Here is a 21,230-nt window from a genome sequence, read left to right on the forward strand (position 1 = left end):
AATGTTACATGAGAGGGATTTAGGGGGTGGGCTGGAGAATTCTTGTGTGCTATTCATAGCTGCCTGACAATGGGTGTCTAAGAGTGTATGGTCTGGTCTTCAGATTCAGTGCCATAGTCACATTCAAAAATGTCCCTTCTTGAAGCATCATATGCTTTGCTTTTCAATCCTTCCTTCTGCTAGAGTCCAACCTGTGTGAAGCATTCTTTAGGTTGCTGATTAGAGTACTGAATTAATTCTACCAAGACATAGGTTATATCATTTAGCACCTGAAATCCTTGGAAGAAAATACACAAAGCCACAGCAGCTTGAAGTCTTGTGAATTCGCTGGGTAAACTAAGCCGCTCTTTTGGGTTGTGTGCAGAGCTCTGAGTGAGGGTGGAGGGAAGTGTAAAAGGGATTAAGTCATTGTCTAAAATGACTCAACAGTGACAATCCTCCTTGCCCCTAAGGGTATTATAGGAATTTTATTTCAGTTCCTGTCTCAAAGTCATATATCTGTCATGTGATTGGCTACCCAAGAACCCGGCAGAAAGCTCCATCAGATAGTGTGGGGGAGATATATGACTTTGACTCTAAGATGGATTCTCATTCCATATGATTCACTGAGAGATCTGGGAATATTTGTAATGAAGGGTTCATACTCTGTACCAAGAAAATGCTCCATGTGATTTAAAAGCACATATGTGTGAAAGGGCAGGGGCGGATAATTTAACAGATAGCCTTCCACAGTCCTGAGTAATTAAAATCATGTCAACAGGATAAGCAATTCTAGCATCATTTTTATCCTAACTGCACTAGCCATGAAGTAAATTAGGTACCTTAAAAAAAAAAGCTTCTTGAGATCAAAGCCTTACTTGACAGAATGCCTCCACAAAGTCTCCTTATAGTGCTATGCACCTAGTAAACAATTAATAAATACTCACTGGATAAATATTGGGAATTTCAATATTGAGAATTTTATTGCCATTGTTGGCAGTAAAAATATTTATTCAATGGCATTAAATATTTCAGCCAGATTTTTCTTTGTTAATGAAATTGATACATGGCCCAAGACATTCAAGGAAAATATGATTTTACTTAGTGAATAATACTTATTAAGCACTTTCATTTACAAAAATATCATTTTCTTCCCATGGTTCTTTCAACATCGAAAGTACACATTTCCTATTGAGTGTGTGTGGTGGGATCAGGCCCCAGTAGCTGCCCCTCTCTGGCAGTGGCCATGAAGCCGTGGGGCACTCACTGCCCGGACAAGCCATTGAAAGCTGCCTTGCCTCAAAGAGAAGGCAGCGTTTCACACAGGCATTTGGGTTCTGGAAGCAATTCCTGGGTTATTTTCTTTGAAAAAGCCATAGTTATAAATGTAATAGAGCTCCAAAGAGAGAGCCACTTCATCCACTGGGGGCTTTCAGAAGAGCCTGAAGGAACGCCTGTGTCGACAGCTTGCATCCGCACGAAGGAATGAGGTTCCCCAAAGCTTCCAGTGGGGGGATTAGCTCCTGCGGAGTGTAAAGACCACGGTGTATTCATATTCATTTCAGAGGAAATTAAAAAAAAACCTGGGAATAAATGTTAAACAAGTCTTCCTGCTGCTTTTTCTGTCTTGGCGTATGAAGCTGAGGTAGCAGAATGTGAAACTCGATGGCAATGCAGACGCTGCTGCACTGGGGTAAACACTGCCTCCACGAGGCCGGCCTTTTCTTTTGATCGGAAAGAGCAGAAAAGTAAAAAGGGGGCACCTCTGCATAGCGCTCCTCACCTCCTCTATCCCACCGATGATGAAAAAACTATGCCCCCGGGTAAAGACGGCCACCCTCAAGCCTGTCTGCCTGAGCATGAGGGAGATGGTAGCGTGGTTCAATCTAACCAGAGCATCCGCGGGCAAAACCCTACGGGAAGCATTGTGCTGGGGTGCAAACACGGAGGCCCGTCCTAAGTTCAGTCCAGGAGAAGGCACGTTAGCCCATCACTACAGTGCAAAATGCAGGCGTGCTGTGAGATGGTCCTGGCAGTAAGCCTGAGCTGGGGGTGTGAGGCTGAGGATTACCGCGGGGGGGGGGGGGGGGGAGGGGAGGGGGGGGGAAAGGGGGGGGCGGTTCCAGGCCCCTGTATAGAGTAGGGAGCTGGCATTGGACTCCTTACATAAATTCAGCAACTACAAGTTGCATTTTGTCCCTGAATGAGGACTAGAAAAATGCTGCCCTCAATCCACCATCCACCACGCCAAGGAACTGTTCTTCATAAGGCATTGAGTGAAAACACAATGTCACACTCTATAAACCAGCCCCACGGTGGGGTGATGTGGGCTTGATTTTGTACTCCTTTCCAGGTAGGGAAATCCTGGGCCAAGAAACTAATATAAAAATGGGTCCAGAAGTGGAGAAACCTGTAGTGTCCTACAAGCAGTAAAGGAGAGGTCACCCTATAGGGATGCCACTTTATCTGCACAGGACTCCAACACTGAAAATGCATTCCCACTGGGAAAGGACTAGACACAGGGAAACCCACTGTCGTGAGAGAGTTCACCTGTTGGGTTCTGTGGGATGCTATGGTGTGCTGCCTGGATCTCAACCTTGGCACAGGATTGAGGCCCTCATTCCCCCAGTTTATGGGAGTGTAGCGGTTGACAGCTCTCAGGTGTGTTTGTCTCCAGGAATTACCTTCAGCCTGAGAGCCACTCTCCTCTCGGTCGTGCTCGGTCCTCATGGAGCCCATGTCTAAGGATGGCCAGTGCTGGGGCGGGGTGGTGGGGACTGGTGCCCTTGTCCCAAAGCAGGACAACTCCGAAGGCCCTTCCCAGCCCCAGAGCCATTACTCTTTCTCAGTAGATTCTCTTGCCTCACTCCCTAGTAGGTGTTGATTCAGGAGGACTCCCCAGGAAACCTCCTGCACACAAAACTCCACATCTCCATTTCAGAGTCTGTTTCTCAGGGAACTTGACTTAAGACAGGCACTTCCACCCACTGTGTTTTCAATCCAGACCTCTCCCCTGAGCCCCAGACTCCTAGCCTACTGTCCACATCTTCACCCGCATGTCTCGTTGGCGTCTCAAACTAAACATGTCAAAGCGAAACCCCCTCTCCTCCCACAAACTCACTCTCAGTCACCCAGTTGCTCTTTCTGGAAACCTTGACACCTTGCCCTTCTTTCCCACCAGTTACCAAGTCCTGATGACTGCATATTCTTACCTGCATTTCTTTTCACTTCTGCTGCCACCACCCTGGTCAGCGTCGCCATCAGCTTTGGTCTGGACCACGGGCATAGCCTCCTGCAAGTCTGTCCTTTAGTATCATAGCAGCTAAAGTGAAGTTTCATTGGTTTTTCTTATTTCACGGTTTCAGCTTATTCACTGTTTTGTTAATAGGTAGTTCAGTTCCATAGATTAAAAAAAAAAAAAAACCCAGAAAGGACTATACATCATACATAATTCTTCTTCCAAGTACAATCAGTTGACAGGCTCTTGGGTATCCTTCCAGACACATTTTTTGTCCATTCCATTCATGCATTCGCGCATAGTCTCCCGCTCTTTCTCTTTTATCCCCTTTTTTTGCCCCTCCCCCTTTTATCCAAATAGTAGCATACTCTATACATTGTTTTGTACCTCACTTTTTCATCTAACAGTATAGAGTCGTGGTGCATTTAAAGCATAAATCTGATCACCTCATACCCTAGATCTAAACTTCTTTTTTCCTTGTCATTACTCTCGTAATAATAGATCTCCAGTTCTTTAATATGGTAGCCTTTGGGCCACAGATAGTCCTCAGACTATCTGTATGGCTCACATAATGGTTTACAAAATTAGAATTCAAACATCATTAAACTGGACCTGCCCTATTCAGTTTGCTGCAGACCCACCATCCTTTGTTGTGTTAACCAGCTTCCCATCACGTATTTCTATTACCTGTCCAGCTCCAACAGGCATTGGTGCTTATGCTGCCTTCTTCTCCAGCCTCAGCTGCAGCCCATTCTCCCCCTCTTTCTCTGGCCACGTTAACCTTCTTTCAGTTTCTTCAGTGCCCTGAACGCCTTCTCACCTCGACGTGACACACACACTCTATGGCACAGCTTCCGGTGTTTCCATGGCCTCTTCCTCTTTACACACCTCTCTGATCTGTGCACACTTCAGAACTCACGTAGGTCACTGCCTTAGGGAAGCCATCCTTCACACCCCAAGTGTAGCCATACCGGATGGAGTATGTTTTCCTGGCACCCCTTTCTTCTCTCTCAGAGCACTTATCACACTTGTAATAACTGTGTATTGTCAGTTCTAAAATGCATATATTCCTCACATTTTAATCTTTCTGCACCTGGACAGTGTTTTACAATTAATGGTGACTTAACAATTACTGGTACAATTTGCAATTAGTGGAATTTCAGATTGGATGGAACTGAGTAAATATTTATCTGTAAAAGCATTTGTTCTCTATCTGTCTCTCTCATTAGACTTTAAGTGGCATGGGGGCAGGATCTGTGGCTTTCTTGTTCTCCCTATATCTGCAGCAACTAGCACAGTGTTAGGAATGTAATAGATGCTCAGTAAGTACTTGTGGACTGCATGCATGGACTGGGGGGTAAAGTAGGACTTTGTTTTACGGAACCTGAGTTTGCGTCTCTCAGGAAAATTTTTCAGGATTTGATGAGTGTGTGTTCTTCCTTGACTGTCTCCTTTAGGGCTTTGAGAGTTTGCCCTCTTTCCGTTAATCTTTGTCTTGTAGACTGAAGAGAATCTCCCAGCTCAGTATGTCCTGTAGAAACCACTTCATCTTTTTTGGTCATTTTAGTTAGTCATCTTTGGGCCTTTTGCAGTTGTCTGTATTCTGTTGAGTTGGGAAGAGATAATGTTTTCTAATTCATTTTCTGTCCTCTTTCTGATAATTCCCTGTGTCTTATTAATCCTTTGGTGGTAGCCAGTCAGGCTGGTATTTAGGAAGAACAGTCTTCTGTATCCCTTATAAAATTAACTTTAGGGGTCTCTAGGATCCCACAGAAGTGTACAACAGCTGTGCAGGACAGTTTAGAGATCAAATATGGTTGCCTTTGTGAAAATTACTTATTCCTTTCTTTACTTTTTCTTCTCTCTAAATTATATGCTCATTTTATTCAGTAGGATTGTATTTATTCACAAGTACAATAAAGGAGCATGCCAAGAGTAGAATATAGAGTGCAGGTATGGCTACCTGTATTTCTAAAACATATTACATTTGTTTTGGAGTTTCCCAGAGTAGAAAATAATAACCCAGAGAATAATTTATTAATAGCAATGAATAATTATTGATGTTGGTCATTAAACTTAACAAAAATTCATTGGCCCACAAATTCTTTAGTTTAAAGGTTATGTGACCTTATCAATTTTTGAAAATTAATTTGTTAGGTCCCTTTCCAGGAGCATAAGTGAGAAGTCAGAATCGATCATCTATACTCAAGAGTATAATTTGTGTTATTTCCAAAGGCATCATGTCCCTCTTTCCAACACTGAAGCTTCTGGCCAATTTTCCTGCTGTCATGCGTGTTGATGATACATTCATTCCACCGTCTTCCCACCAGGCCTTCTTCCTGTTAGTCTGGCATTTCAACCTGCAAGAGCTTGGTGTTGCCTGAAAACTTGTGCGTTTCCCTGTGCTTTGTCTCTTCCAGATTAGTTATAAAAAGGCTAAATAAAATGACAATGCTGCTGTTTTTAATTTTATTAAAAGAGTGCAAAACATGATAAAACATTCCTCTTTATCTTTCAATACCTATTTGAAAAGTAACAGTCTATGTGCAAAACTTTTTTGAAAGTCTAAGATGTGTGGACAAATTTCATATTGATTATATACTTTTGCCCTAGGAGTCGAAATTGTATATGTAACTATTTATATATAAAATATCTATACATACATAACCATGTGTATGTATGTGTGTATAGGTATATATAAAATTTATATTTATATATGGCACATACGGTCATGCACGTGATACGTATCTATGTCTATGTACATATATACACAAGACAAAAACAACCACTTTACTAGCTGTAAAATGTCCTTTTTAGTTTTCAAACAAACTCGTGAGTAGAGACAGTATAGGAGTGTGGTCAGAAAAAAATGCCCTGGAAGTCAGAAAGCTAAAGCTTCTAGCTCAGCTGTGTCCCTGCCTGGATGTGTGACCCTGGGCAAGATATTGGACCTTCTTAGGTTTGAGCTGTTTTCATTTGTAATAAGAGAGGGTAGGATTAGATCACTGATTCTCCACCCCGATTATACATTAGAAGCACTTGGGGACCTTTAAAAAAATGCTCATGCCCAGATTCTACCAAGTGATTCTTATTTAATTTTAAAAACTCTCCCCTGTGAGTCTCAGATGCAGTCAGGGTTGAGAACTGCCAAGTAGGAAAACTCTAGGCTCTCTCCAGGCCTGGGAGTCTCTTGTTTTATTTTTCCTTCCCGCACAGGATGGGCCATGCCGACAGAGCCCTGTACAGCTGTTCCTTTTGTTGGATTTGTCTAATACATATGCTCCTGCAGAATGCTGGGAGCTGAAGCGTCCTTAGTGGCAGCACATGAAGCCCTCTCATTTCCCACCCGTGGGTCTACCCCCTTGCAGTCACGGGCCTCTGCCATTCTCTCTTTGTAGTTAAGCATGCTTGAATTTTCATGCTATGTAGGCATCTCAGTGGTCTGTGGCGGGAAAGGATGAGAACTCCCAGTTCCTGTGTTTCCTTCCATGTGGCCTTGAACTGGTGGCAGCAACCATAGTTTACTTTCCATCATTAATCTTTTTTGCCAGTCAACCTTTTCAAATTTTTTGGTCTCTAATTTTCTTCTCTTGACCACCCTATAACCTTTAATCTCTTTGACCCCTGAAATAACCAATAAGTACATTTATTGACACAGTAGTTACTTAAAAAAAGAACAATCGTTTTTAAGCATATTAGGTTCTAATCACCTCTGAACCTGTGGGTTGAACAGTGCATACATGATAAATACCGGGGGTGCCAAAAAAAAAGTATACAAGTGGACACTTGGGTCATCATTGCTCAAGCAGTACTTCGCCGTAATTAGAAGTGTCTGGACGCTGATGGTAACCACTTTGAACACCTCTTGTAATTGCAGAAGTCAAACGTGACTTGTAGTCTTGTTTTGTTATCGGTATATGTTATTACAATTTCAATACAGTTTTCCTTTCTTAAAATGTGTATACATTTTTTTGGCACCCACTGTATTAACACAAAAACAACTTAAAAAGAAAAACAAATTTCAAATATATTAGGCTTTCCTCTTCACAAATGTTTCTTCTAGTTCTCTCCCCACTCCCACTGCTACCACCCCAGTTTAGGTCCATCTCCATTCTAGTCTCTTCTTCTGTAAGAAGAAGAACCGGCTATTGCTGATGGTGAGCCCTGTGATGAGTACTTCCATTATCTCATTTAAACCTCATAAAAGATGAGGCAACCGGGGCTCATAGAGCTCGACGTCACCTGCATGGTAACGATGGCCTTTACTAACTGCTATCTATGCGTTGTATCACTTAGCCCTTCATGTGACCACCTTCGATTTGACTGAGGACTAAATGTGGATTTCAGTGTTCCATCCTTTCCCACAGTCACATGGCTAGTAATGGGGGAGTGAAAACCTAAGCCATCTCAACCACTGAGCCATGCATGCCCTTATTACTTTTAGGATTATTACCACCACTGTCCACATTTTACAGATGGGGAGACTAAGGCACAAAGAGATTGACTGACTGGTCTAAGGTCACCACGCTAACAAAAGGCAGAGACAGGATTTGAATCTGGGTTTTTCTGATTCGAAAGCCCAAGTTGCAAGCACCATACTCTATTGCCTCCCATCCTTTATCCGCTGCACCTGTTCATGAATAATGCCTCACGCAATCCCTCCGTGCACGCTGATTCTTTTTTCTTGCTGTCTCTGCTCAGAAACAGTCTGTGTCTGACACCAGTTTAGTGGTTATACCAGAGGGTAAGGGGGTGGTAGAAGAGGGTAAAGGGGATCCAATATATGGTGATGGAAGGGGAACTGACTCTGGGTGGTGAACGAACAATGTGATCTATAGATGATGTATTACAGAATTATACTCTCGAAACCTATGTAACTTTACTAACCATTGTCACCCCAATAAGTTTACTTTACAAAAAAGGAAAAAAGAAAAAGAAACAGTCTGTGTCTATTGCTTCGGCCTGAAGTCTTGTTTATTTATTTCTTTGTACTTAAAGGTCCTCTGAGGTCTTACCCCTGACCCCACATTGCCCTAGTCCCACAGTGACAAGAACCCATGCCCTGCTTATTCAGCCTGTCTCCCTGACCATCCCACCAGCGTGCCAGACTTCTGTCTCCACGCATCTTTCATATTTTTCTCTTCATCTCTCCGGCCAGTTTCTTGCATACTTGTCCTGTGCTGGTACGGTCTGGTGGAAGGCCTGAAATCCTGAATCTCCCTTCCCTGCTCGGCTCACGGCCACCCTCTCTGGGCAGCCCCCACTGTTTTCTTGCTGTGCCTCCCATCAAAACTCCCTCCAAACATAGCAGGCTGTGCGAAGCCTCATGATGGAGCCTTTATGTCTCCAGTCGTAAGTGAAGTCTCTGAGGGCAAAGACCAGGTACAAACAATCCCGAGCATAGAAGACTCGTTTAATAAGTAGGCATTGAATGACTCATTAATTTGTGCTTTCGCCCTCAAATCATCTGTTATTATTTTAATTCCGAGACCAGAAAAACACATTTTTTTAAAGGTTGATTTATAGGAATTTTTTCAAAGTGCAATGTTATTGTGCTTATTTTAAGGGCTCATAAAACTGATCTTCTAAAACTGTTGTTCTCCCAGTAAATGTCCCCTCCACGGTAATGGAAGCCATGTGCAGACAGGACGCCCTGCAGCCCTGTTTCAACAAGAGCAGCAAACTCTCCCCAGCCACCCAGCAGCGCTCCATCGTTTTCCCACAGACTCCGTGCAGCAGGAACTTCTCTCTCCTGGATAAATCTGGGCCCATTGAATCAGGATTTAACCAAATCAACGTGAAAAACCAGCGCGTCCTTGCAAGCCCAACTTCCACAAGCCAGCTGCACTCGGAATTCAGTGACTGGCATCTCTGGAAATGTGGGCAGTGCTTTAAGACTTTCACGCAGCGGATCCTGTTACAGATGCACGTGTGCACACAGAACCCCGACAGGTAACCCCGACTCTCCCTGCTCCGTGTGTGTTTGCTAAGTGAGACCCACGGCTTGCCTTTCTACCAGGTTCCAGTCACATCCTCCATCCACCCCTTGGGGAAAACCCTGTGATAAGAGGTGTCTGTGTCTGTGTCCTGGAAGGTCAGAGAGACACGTGAGGCCACGGTTCGACTTTATTGTTTAGAAGGGCTGCACGAACAGTGGCTATAGAGAGGAATCTGCACTTGCTTTCTGAACAGTTCTGTCCAAGTGTAAAGGGGAGCAAAATAGAAGGAACAGTTATGAATATCATAGATGGAAAAATGAGGTCAGGATAATTAGAATCCTCTCTGTCTTCCAAAGATAATATAGCTGGCTGCTCTGCTGCTGTCACAGTCGTTTCAAGGTTCACCTCCAGTGTGCCGTGGGTATGAACTTAATTAAGTACTAAGAGGTAATGAATTGGAATTTTTTGCTTAGTACTATTTTTCTTCAGAGCATGCAAACCCATAAATCCTGCAAAGCTGTCAAAAGGAAATACCTACTCTGCTAGTGATGTGGAGGAAAACAGATGCCACTTATTCAATAAACTAATATCCACACAGAAGAAAAATGTTGACTAGATACCTCAGAGTCAAAGTTGGTTTGAAAGTTTGTCAATAAAGAATTTTATCGCCATGAACTGAGGATGAAATTTAGCTGAACAAGTGAATTAAAATTTCAGGTACTCTGACGAGTGGCATAGTAGATATAATGGAACTATTATTTATGAATCAAAACTGGTTTATTTGACAGTCTTGATAGCTGGGAGCGCAAAAGACAAAAATCAAATTAATTCAATAAGAAAGGATTGTGTTTTATCTCTCCTTCATGTCCTATGAAAATTTGATTAAACCCAAAATATCTAATAGCATTGAAAATGCACTTTGAATATAAAGGAAAAATTTTGGAAGTAGGATAGGAAAATTGGATATAGGACTCCTGAGTTATTTTCTTAATTTGGCCACTGATTAACCTGGTAAACCTTAAGCCAGTCAACTCTCCTTGCCTTATAGTGAGGGCAGAGGAGCTCTCCCCAGCGCTCCCCTCCCAGCTCTGCAGGATATGGCAGTATGCTAGGAAATACTAGCAGGTTGGATGGAAAGGGGGTCTTTTCTAAAATAATAAGAATCCATTTTAGGGTCCATGTGCTTATTTACATATGTATATATTTTCATTTGTGCCATTCTAGAAACTACTTGCTTAGCATCAAACATTGCTGTAACTAATTAGTGTTGAAACATTTGCTTTAGGGCTATTAAGGCAACTGTGTCTTTCTAATCTTTTACTTTCAATAGGAGACCCCCCCACTCTGGTAAAAATTAGTACTATTGGCTTTAGAGGTGACAAAAATGTTGAAAATGTTTTCTTCACCCAGAAAGGATTTTGTTTTTGAAAGTTGACCTTACTTGCAAGTACACACATAGCTTCAAGATATAGCTATTCAAAGTTTGCACGGCATTTTGATAGGTTTTTAATATCAACGATGCACTAAAATCTTATTATAAACTTGCGTTTTAAATTGAGTGAGTTCAGATGGATGGATCTATTATTTGCATGGTTCATTGTTATCATAATAGCTGAACATGTAAGGTAAAATGAAATGATAGTTGAAAGTTTCTGGATTTTAAAACTTAGCTTTGAGTCTATATGATTCCATGCTGAATGTCACTTTACGCAATTAAAATATGTCATGGTAAATAGGAGTATACCCTAGTTATGCTTAGAAAACCGTGTGTGTGTTATGGTTTAAGTCCTTATGAAGTCTGTCCTGTAAAATAATAACGTTATGATTTGTAACACATCTATGTAAACTGTCAGAGAAGTACCTGACAAATTAGAAGACTTAACATGTACAAAATACACTTCCATGAGAGGTCGTTAGGTCAGTGCTGATTCTAACTAAGCTTATTTAGAGTTCTTGGCCAAAATCCAAGTGGCATGAGACTCCAGTCCTATGCTAGACCCTGATGGGCTTATCTGACTCAGTGCCTTCCCAGATGACGTGAAGTAATGGGTGATTGATATCCAGGTAGACAGAGTAGGATCCAATTACTGGAGCAGTGGGTTTCTACTTCTCCCTTTCTTGTGCTTTGTTGGTCAAGACTTGAGAGGTGGTCACATGATTCATAAATAATTTAAAATTAAGGTTTCAAAAAATGAGTCCCTTTATAGGCCAAGTGATAAAGCACAATATTTCTTAGTAATGATGAGCAGATGCTTGAATTATTCCATCACATCTGAGTGGATTATTGGAGATAAAGGGAAAATAGGAGGAGATGCCCGTTCACTTTGCCACACTAGTTTCATTCTAGATACATAATTCACTTTTAGCAGGTAGGCCTGGCATAGTTGTTCTCTGTTCCAGAACCTAGAATGCTCTCTTTGTATCAGCAAGTTTGCAAGTAAAATATAATTCGTAACCACATGGGTGCCAAATAGGAGAAATAAACAAAACTAGAATGGAACATCAAATTTGTGCATGATGGTTGCAAAACTTGGAGCCTTTTCTCTTATTATCCATCTGGAGAATTATAACTGCTAAATATACATGTTTTCTTTAGTGAGTGACCATAAATCAGGTGGTTTTCCATCTTTGGTAGTTTGTGCCCATTCAGTCATATACAGTGAAAAAGCTTAGAACTAACCAGTCAGAAACCATTTCCCTTCGATTTGAAAAACTCAAATGCTTTTATTTTGATAGGAAAATCTTGCTAGAACCAGAGGCAAGAAAGGGAGACACAGAAGACAAAGTCAGAAAGTAAACAGGTTAGAGTTTCAAACAGGTCCAAATTTGAAACAGGCCCCTGAATCGTAGGTCCAAAAGATTTTTCACTCAACGGATTGAATATTTGGCCATGAAATCCAAGACATTTGAACCTTCATCAAAGAGACTTTGTGTGTCTATATTTGTGAACTTTTTCATGTGAGGGACCATCAAAAAGTCTATGCATTGATATCAGGGAAAGAGATCCAAGGATACCCAGGGTTGCCAGAATCACCACTTTTTTTTACTACCATGTTATTTACATTAAACACAGAAAAAAGATTCCATTTGACCTTGTAAGGTAGGAATTAATGCAAAAGATAAAAATACATCCATGAGGGTCCAGGAGCCATGGACTTGTTATTTCTTGATTTTGTTCTGTTAACATTAAACAAACAAATCCCCAAATCTCTTCTTCCTTTCCCCCAGTCTACTCACTTTTTCTTTTCCTAAGTGAATTCAAAGGGAAGAAGCTGTTGGAATTTAGATCAACCAAGATTTTATGTAGGGACTTCATAAACATTTTGGGTTTTGCATGAGCTTTATGACCTAGGCCAGGGCAGCTTGACTCACTTTTGCCTGAACCAGGAGTTAGAAATCCCTTTTCTTTTCTGTTTTTCTGCTGCAGAAACTCTCAACAGTCCCATTGGGGGGGCTCCAGAAAGGGGTAAGCAAAGCCTTCGATCACAGTGGATTATTTTCGGATGAACATGTTCTTTTTTATTTTCTGCAGAAAGTGTCTTTATAATGCTTCTCATCATTTTGCATCCTTTTTCTTTTCTCTTTTTTGACTGTTTGTGCCACGTGGGGAAAGTTTGCCTTTAGCCCCCGGGGTGTACCTTCAGCTGCTCACATTTGTGTTTTGAGTATCATTGTTTGTAATTGGATGTGGTCGTCCCAGAGGGAAAGATGACTGTAGAAGGTGCTGGTTGGTGGGAGGAGCCTGGAGATAACCCGTCACCATAATAATTTCTTTGGAATGTGTCAGTGTCTTTGTGTTCCACTGTTTCCCCCTGCCCCCAAGTGTGAAGGTTGTCTTCTTTCTAGCAGTCCATGATTTCCAGGTCCTTTGGCTCTGCACTTTCTCTGCTTTCCTGAAATCGTTTTCTCCTTACATAGAGCTAAGTTCTTTTCTTACTCCACCCAGCCAACAGTGACCTAAGTAGCGCTCCCTTTGAAGTCTTGGGAGATTTGCACTTGGGTTGACTAACCCAAGGAGAGAATGCAACCCGACGGAACAACTTTTGTCCTGGAGGCTTTCATGCCATGAAAGAAAAATCAAAGAAGGATTAATAATATTTTCAACCAAATCACACTTAATTTTGTTAGATGTTTCATTCTTTTCCTATGTGTACGCCAAACCAATTATAGACTCAAAGCAAATGAATTGCACGTTTTACTGGAGTAATCTCTGGCAGAGGAGCTGCCAGTTCCACAGAATGCCAGGGGATGTACAAAATTGTCTCACTGCTTTCTTTCCGCTTAAAAATTTACCAGCATTGATAGATGCTAACTACATCGACCCAGGCTTTGTATGTTTTTCAGTTATTTCATTACAGAGTATGGAGCACCTTCTAGTTTTTCACGAAGCTTGATATTTCTGTGGAAACTAGCCACACAAGGCTGCTTAAAATTAATCAAAATTAAGTAAAATAGTACTTTAGTTTCTCAGTTATCCTAGCCACATGTCAAGTGCTTTAACGGCTGCATGTGGCAAGTGGCTTCCACACTGGACAGTGCAGATATAACACATTTCCATCATTGGACAACACTGCTAGACGTCTCAAGTGGTGTAAAGCCATAAGCTTCTTCTGGTTGTGAGATACTATCCCTTTGTGAGGAATGGTCATTGCATTTGTTTTGAGAATAATCAAGTGCTGTCTGTGTATGATTCGGGAAGAATCAAAGTGCCTTAGAAAGGAGATTCCTATTTAGTTGTTCGACGACACGAGGTTCTGGAAGGACTAAAGCTGAACACAGCTCTCGACAATGTCAGTCCTCCCCTGCTGCTTCTGGTGCAATGCACCAAAGGGAGACAGAACTTTGGAGTTGAACTTGATTGTATCCAAAAGTTGAAGAAATTAAGTCTTACCTTTTGGCTAAACCTTTGAAAAGTTAATGGAAATATTAGTCATCAGAATAAAAAGGAGAGGAATGGCAATTAATTCTGTGTCCACAATGCCCCTCAGTAGTAAATGGAGAGCTGAGCTGTCAAGGGTTTGCTAAAAGAAACGTGCATGCAGAGTCTTAACACCTGTGGCCAGTCGTCCAAAAAGAAGGTGTGGTGTTTGAGATTCCACAGTGGCGATGATGTTTTCGAAGCCCTGCTCATTGGGCTTGAAGATTTTATTCTGTCTCGAATGTATTCCTATGTCCTTAGATGAAACCTTAGGACGTAATCAATGTTAAAATTACTTTTTGATAATTTCCTTTTATTCTTTTTTTTTTTTTTTAAGGAAATACAATCCAGAAAAAGAGGAAGCTTGTCTACTTGCTGTATAACCTCTGTGCTTTCTGAGGGCTAATTTCTATAAATTTCTAGGCTGAGAGAGACAATCTGTTATTTTAGTGGCAAGCAGAGTACACATTTTAGTTCTAAATTCTGCATAAAATCAGTTTTTGCAAAGGTGAATGTGACCTTGTGGTCTAAAATCTTATCAAGGTACCTAAGAGTGAAAATCTATCATTTTGTTGAGATCAACTAAAATATGGTTTGGTCTTACAATTTGGTATTAGATTTTCTTGTTGCTCTGATTCTCAACTGTTCTAAATAAGTTTAAATGGTCCCTACCACACACACAAAACCACAGAAAGCCCGATGGCTAGGGAACTGGCTAGTATAGCATATTGTTGATCATGTCTCTTGTGAGGCTATGTCTCGGACACATCCTCAGGCGGCATACATTTATTGATCATCTGAAAGCAGGAACAGAGCATGATGGGATGCAAGAGAGCATCTAGTGTAGTCCATGCCCCTTACCAGAGAGGTGAGAAAATAGGGAAGTTGGGTGACTGGTCCGAGTCTCACAGCTGATTGGAGTCAGAAGCTGAAGTAGGACTTACCTCTCCTATCTCCCTTATTCCAAACCCTTCCATTCAGTCAAGCTAAATTCTGCAAAGTTTTAAAAGCTGTGCCATAGGTGACTGGACCCCTAACAGATGCCTCTCGGACCGGTGCTGGGTACAGGTGATGTGTTGAAGTCCTTTTTGTCTTTCATTGGCATTAGCTTGATGTAAGAATTCAACCTAAGCCTTTCTGTGGTCATTTTTGTTTTTCTGTCTGTAAATCTTTGTGACTATTAACATAAAAAGGATGGATTGACTTCTGACTGTAGGAATTAATCACCCCAACTTTTGACAGCAGAGTTAGAAAAAAAAGAAAAGATTAATTGGTTTTATTTAGTGGCTTATTGTTTATTGTGATAGCTATTAAAAATAGATAACCAGCGGCTAATAAATGTTAATGGTCCCTTCACTATTAGAAAAATCAATTGTCAGTGGATATAGCATACATTCATATATTAATTTTGTTTATAATCTTCAATAGCATTTTTTTAAAAATCACACCTGCGAGAATGATATCTTGAGGAACTCTTTAAGGATAATGGTTACTACAAAGAACAGATTGGGCAGGAGAACACTTTCATCTCCATAAAATTTTAATGGCTTTCAAAGCATTATTTTATAATTATAACATGCACGTGCAATTTGTCAAGATTGATAAACTCCTTATCAAAGACTCTTATATAATTCTTGGAAACCTGTTTGAGAGCAGTTAAATAGATTTCTAAATGTAAGTAATTAAAATTGTATAGTATTGAGTTATTGACCGATCCTGGACTATTAATCAAGCTAAAAAATTCTACAATCAGTGCTCAGTGTGCTGAAGCCTGGTAAAATAATAGTATTTGTGTTCAGTGAGGCAAGTAGCCACAATTAAGCACTTCACTGACAAATGAGAGGGTACACTTTATTTTGCACTTAATTGAATTGTTGTACATGCTGGATCACCATTGTCTTCTAGCCCTTCGTTTTGGTTTCCAGTCATTGGAGCTCATGCACTTGTTAGAGGTAACGCAATTAAGTCTGCTTTCGCAATTGGTTTTCTAAGGGCGGTCAGAACTGTCGGGGCACAAACCAGGGCTTTTTCAGTGCTGTTACTATCCGTCATGACAGATTCTTAACAAAAATTTTGATAAACAAATTAGAGCCCTGTCAAAGAATGCTATGAAATAGCTTCAAATAGGGAAACTCCCCAGGTTTTATATCACTCAACAGATTACGCTTAAGCTAGCGGAAGAACTCCTAGAGAGCAAATAGAATTTTAATCTAGTTTATGAAAACTAAAAAATTGATTTATTTCTCATGAGCTGGAAAGAATGTTCTCTGGTAATCTTGCTAATTATCAGGTCTTTGTCACAACTTCCTTCCATTTGTTTTTTGCATCAGAGTCATTCTTCTCCAAGCACAGTGACATCCCGTCATTCCTATGCTGCTCTATAAATCATTGCTTGCTACCAATTACACCGGAGAGCTGAAGTTCAAGAAAAAGGCCCGCTGGATAAATATTATTCAGGGGTGGGGGTGAGTAAGTAGAAATCAGGATTTATTTTACAAAGAAACAAATCTGGGTGCACACCTGTATTCATCTGTGCAATATCAGGTGACTCCAAATTGAGGTTGTACTACAGACGATCCCAAGACAGCTTAGTATTTATTAACACACACATCCAGCTTGCTGACTTGCGTGTTTATCTGGCACTTAGAATAGGTCCAAATGCTCTAGAGTAACCTTGACATCAAGAGCTATTGCCTATGAGGACAGTTTATCCTCAGTTTTTTTTTTAACTGACAGAGATAATAAAGCCTGCTTTCCCTGCCCCAGAGGATTATTGTAAAGATTAAGCTAGATAATTGATTTTAAAGCACTTTGAAAAGTTAAAAGTGCCATGGAATTATGAGAGACAATTACATATTTTCTCTTGTAACGTTCTGCTTACCAAACTCTATAATCTCCATGCTCCCAAAAGTACAGTAATGTTTTCCTGGGGATGGGGATAGAAACAAGAAAAGTAGGGGTTCTTGAAATGGTATGGTTAATATCAGAAAAATGCAATCAATTGGGGATGAATGTATCTCAGCAGCTCTGCGGATTTGTTCCAGTGACAACAAGTAAAGTAATGAGAACCTGGTGGCCCAAGGTCTATGCAGAACAGGCGATGTCACCAAAACCTTGTGCCTTTGCCTCCCAATGCTGACTTCCACTGACTAACATAGAAAATCATGACCAGGCAGTCTCTTTATTTATTTCAGACCTTACCAATGCGGTCACTGCTCCCAGTCCTTTTCCCAACCTTCAGAATTGAGGAACCACGTGGTCACTCACTCCAGTGACCGGCCTTTCAAGTGCGGCTACTGTGGTCGTGCCTTTGCCGGGGCCACCACCCTCAACAACCACATCCGAACCCACACTGGAGAAAAGCCCTTCAAGTAAGTAGCGGCTAACCTTTTACTGCCTCTTTCTCTTAGCCTTTTCCAAGAGCCAGCCGATGAGGCGGCATGGCGCTGCCCAGACGAGCCAGCCAGTGGAGGAGGCTATCTGGAAGGTCAATGTCCAAACTGCAAAAGGACCTACTTGTTTCGTGGCTGACATTCGGAAAATGAAGTCAGGAAACCTGTGCATTGATCCTGGGCTCAAGTTGCACAACCTTGGACATGAGACAATCTTTCTGGGTCTGTTTTCTCATCAGTAAAATAAAGAAGTAGGAGTAAGTCCTTTTAAGATTCTTTCTAATTTATGAGAATCTCTTCTTCTAGAACTGGATGTAGGAGCTCAATTTCAGAGTGCCATCTTATAGCCATCCGCAGGCCCCTAGGGCATCAGCAAGGTGGCCACAATTTTGGACATCTCTTGGGGAACTTGAATCCTTTAGGATTCCGGTGAACTATTTCCTCCACTTTCCTATGTGTTAAAGAGTTTTAAATCTATGATAGCAGCCAACCTGTGTCTTTGCAGTGTGCCTTTTGAATCTCAGAATTTCCATGTTGGTGAGAAAAGAAAAAAACAAACACAGGGCATGTCTGAGTTCTTGAAGATTTAGGGAATGTGGAAAGAGATGGAGCTGAATTCCAAGGGCTTCAGCAGAGGAAGGGCACCTGAGCAAGAGAGTGTGTTCCTAGATACAGCGCAATCATGAAAACGGTGACTCTGAGTCATGCAAGATGGCCTATTTATTCACTCCTGTATTCATGTATGTACGTGTCCTTTCAGTCAGCAAATATTTATTGAGCGCCTCCTTTTGTACTAGGCTCCTGCTAGATACAAGAAATACAAAGGTGAGTGAAACTCAGCCCCCAGTCTTTGAAGACCTCATAGTTTATGGAGAAGCCTAATTTAAACAAGTTTTACTGCATGTGGTGAAAGGTGCAAACATGAAAAACAATAAGCCATGTACGTACCATGTTTCAGAGTAGCACAGAGGTGGAATAATCAATGCTATCTGGAGGAGGTGATGTCTAAGAGGTGCTTTGAAGGATGAGTAGGAGTTTTCTAGACATACGTGCAAAGGAAATAGACATTTCTGGTAGCCCAGACAGCATATGGAAGGCTTGGGAGTGTGAATCAGTGTATGATGACTAGTCAGTCGTCTCAGAACCGTTTCTACTGTCTGCGTAATGGACTCTTCTGTTTAACACTCTTACATCTCTCTTTACTCATTTATTATACTGGCTTTCCTCTGGTTAAGAAGGCAGATTAAAAGGGCGTGGATGCACAGCCTGTTTATTTTCTGTAGGACAGGATCAAGCAAGAAAGGAAGTGATTGAGGCAGTAGGAGACCAATCCCCTTGCTTAGTCTTGGCCATGAATTTTCCGTGGGACCTGCATGACTGGCCATTGCCGTGGTGTCATTCTGAGGCCAGCTCAGCTCCATGTAGCAGAGTCCTGCTGGTCTGGGTCCTGCCCACCTCTGCCTCTGAATCTGTCAGCAGAGGGAGGAGCGCATAAAAGGCTGGTACCTTCACTCACCTCCCCATGAACGATCTTTATTATTCTGAGCTATTTTCCATTGTTTAATTTTTGATATTAGTTAATAATAAAAAAGGTTTAATTTTTCATCTTTGTACACGGATGCAGCTTGTTCACTGCATAAGGCATCTGGCTAAGGGGATGGGATGGGTCTGCAGTAATACCAGCCACGCTGTGACATCTGAGGCTGCGATAGCCCAAAGGGGCCACTTTTTTCTAATCTACCCTAAGGGCCAGATGGGTTAGCACTGTCCTAGAGTTCCAGATGTTTGTGTTCTGCACGGTGGGCATTGTCATCGTCCTGAGGTCTGACCCTGAGAGGGAGGTCACAGATCCTGGCTTCCCCACTGCTCTGGATATGAAAGATGACAGTGGCACATTTCCCATGCTTTTGAGCAAGAGAGCTTTTTAAAAGTGGAGATGCAGGAGGACTGACGAGCCTCTGGCCCCTTATATTAGAGAGGGCAGCCAGATGGACACAGTGCCAGGAATCAGATTGATTTTTATCTTGTTGCTGTGTAAATAGATTTTAGTAATTAATTGAAGAGGTTTCAGGGTCAAAATGGGAAATAGATTTCTATTAATGTTAAGGTGTTACTTATGTGTAACCTCGTTGACTCCACTCAATTTTTTTTCTTTTACATCCTCTTTTTGTCATGTTTCCAATAGAGTTGCCATTTTAACTTACTTTTAATTCATCAGATTAATATTTGATGGGCTTTAGCAATTATATCTTTTTCCTTTGTAACAGTAGTATGCTTTTGTGACCATAACCTAATTTCATCTGGGGGAAAAAAACAAAAAAAAAAGCAAACCAGAATTGGTTGGATTAGATTCTATGTGCATGTTTTAGTTTCTTTTGCTTCTACTCTAAAGATTAGGCACATGCTATAGGGATTTTTTTTTTAACTTATCCAATATATATTCCATGGGGGAGAACTGAATGTACACTTATTTTATAAGGGCAAGATTTAAACGTCTTCTAGGAAATGGAAAGCCAAGTCCTTCAGTGTATACAACCAGATCAGTAAGGATTGAACTATCCCAAGGGAGTTTTGGGAATCTTCCAACCACAGCTCACGGATATCCATCCCATGGACATTTGTAAATATTATGAAGATATCCTTTTACAAGCTTATAAAACAAACATTCAAAAAAACTTTTGTTGCAGATTCGTCAATAAAATGGGTTTCATCACAACAGTTAATTTTACTACTTCAACTAATGGGTATTGGCTTAAACAATGTTGCAAAGAAGGAAAAGAATCTTGTAAAGATGCACAACCCTAAACTATCTGCCTTGGGCAGCTTCCAAATAGATGCCCCAAATGGTTCAGTACCCAAATGGACCCACCCACCCTGGGCCCAGGAGGCCTTCATGGAACATTAAAGGGCTGGGCCAGACTGAGCCTGCTATGTTTTCCAACTTCTAAAACCTTCTGCTGAGATGTGGGTTTTCAAGGCACATCCAGATTATTGCTATCTAGAGAAGGCTGGATTTGGCATTAAGAAGAAATCAGAGTTTCCTACCAGGTTTTGCATCACAATCTGATTGGCTGGTATCTCACTGAGAGATTCCACCCCTCCAAGCTCAAGTAGATCATAGCCTGTGGGGTAGCTCACTTGGCTGTAGACTTAGAATTTCTAAGGTAAAGGAGCACGGAGGAAAACGAATATTAAGGGTCATGTTGAAGCTCTTGGCTTTCAGTTTGTACTGTGAGACCGGAAGTCATGGAGAACAAAGAGCAAAAGCAAGACATCATTTCGTGTAACAGTAATTGCCAAGCACTTTGTTGAAAAGAAGAAAGAAGGGAGGAAGTTGGCAATTTAAGACTTATTCTTTGCAACGAGGACTCCAATATCCTCTATTACTAACCATGCTCTCTCATGAGTTCAGGGCGGCTTCTGCACCTAGGCAGTCCAGGACTTTCCATAGGAGAGGTTCTGCTCTTCATCTGTTAGAAGCAGGGGAAAAGACTTATAACTACATTTTTGCCTTAAGTAAAGACAGTTTGGCTCAGTTTAAAAAAAAAAAATCAAAGGATATTCCAGAGAGCATCTAATATTTTAACAAGATCTAGGCAAAATCAAAGCAAATAAAAAGAGCACATCAATAAATATGCATTGAGCACATGTCTGAAGCCCTGTGCAGTTTGGTTCAGTCCAAGAAGTATTGTGTGACAGGCCATAGAGGCACAGAAAGAAAGCTTGCAGGTTTTCTGTGTTACAGAACTTGGCATTATTTTGTG

General features: G+C 41.3%; 1 protein-coding gene across 1 annotated transcript in view; it reads left to right on the top strand.

Annotated features, from left to right (window-relative positions):
- PRDM6 (PR/SET domain 6) overlaps positions 1-21,230 on the top strand; it is a 97,365-nt gene that overhangs the window by 71,546 nt on the left and 4,589 nt on the right. Inside the window, 2 exon segments of the mRNA XM_033109850.1 lie at positions 8,824-9,169; positions 17,269-17,445. Of these exon segments, the coding sequence (XP_032965741.1) occupies positions 8,824-9,169; positions 17,269-17,445 (523 nt within the window).

The sequence above is a fragment of the Rhinolophus ferrumequinum genome, chromosome 7, assembly GCF_004115265.2.
Source record: "Rhinolophus ferrumequinum isolate MPI-CBG mRhiFer1 chromosome 7, mRhiFer1_v1.p, whole genome shotgun sequence".
Classification (NCBI taxonomy): Eukaryota; Metazoa; Chordata; class Mammalia; order Chiroptera; family Rhinolophidae; genus Rhinolophus; species Rhinolophus ferrumequinum.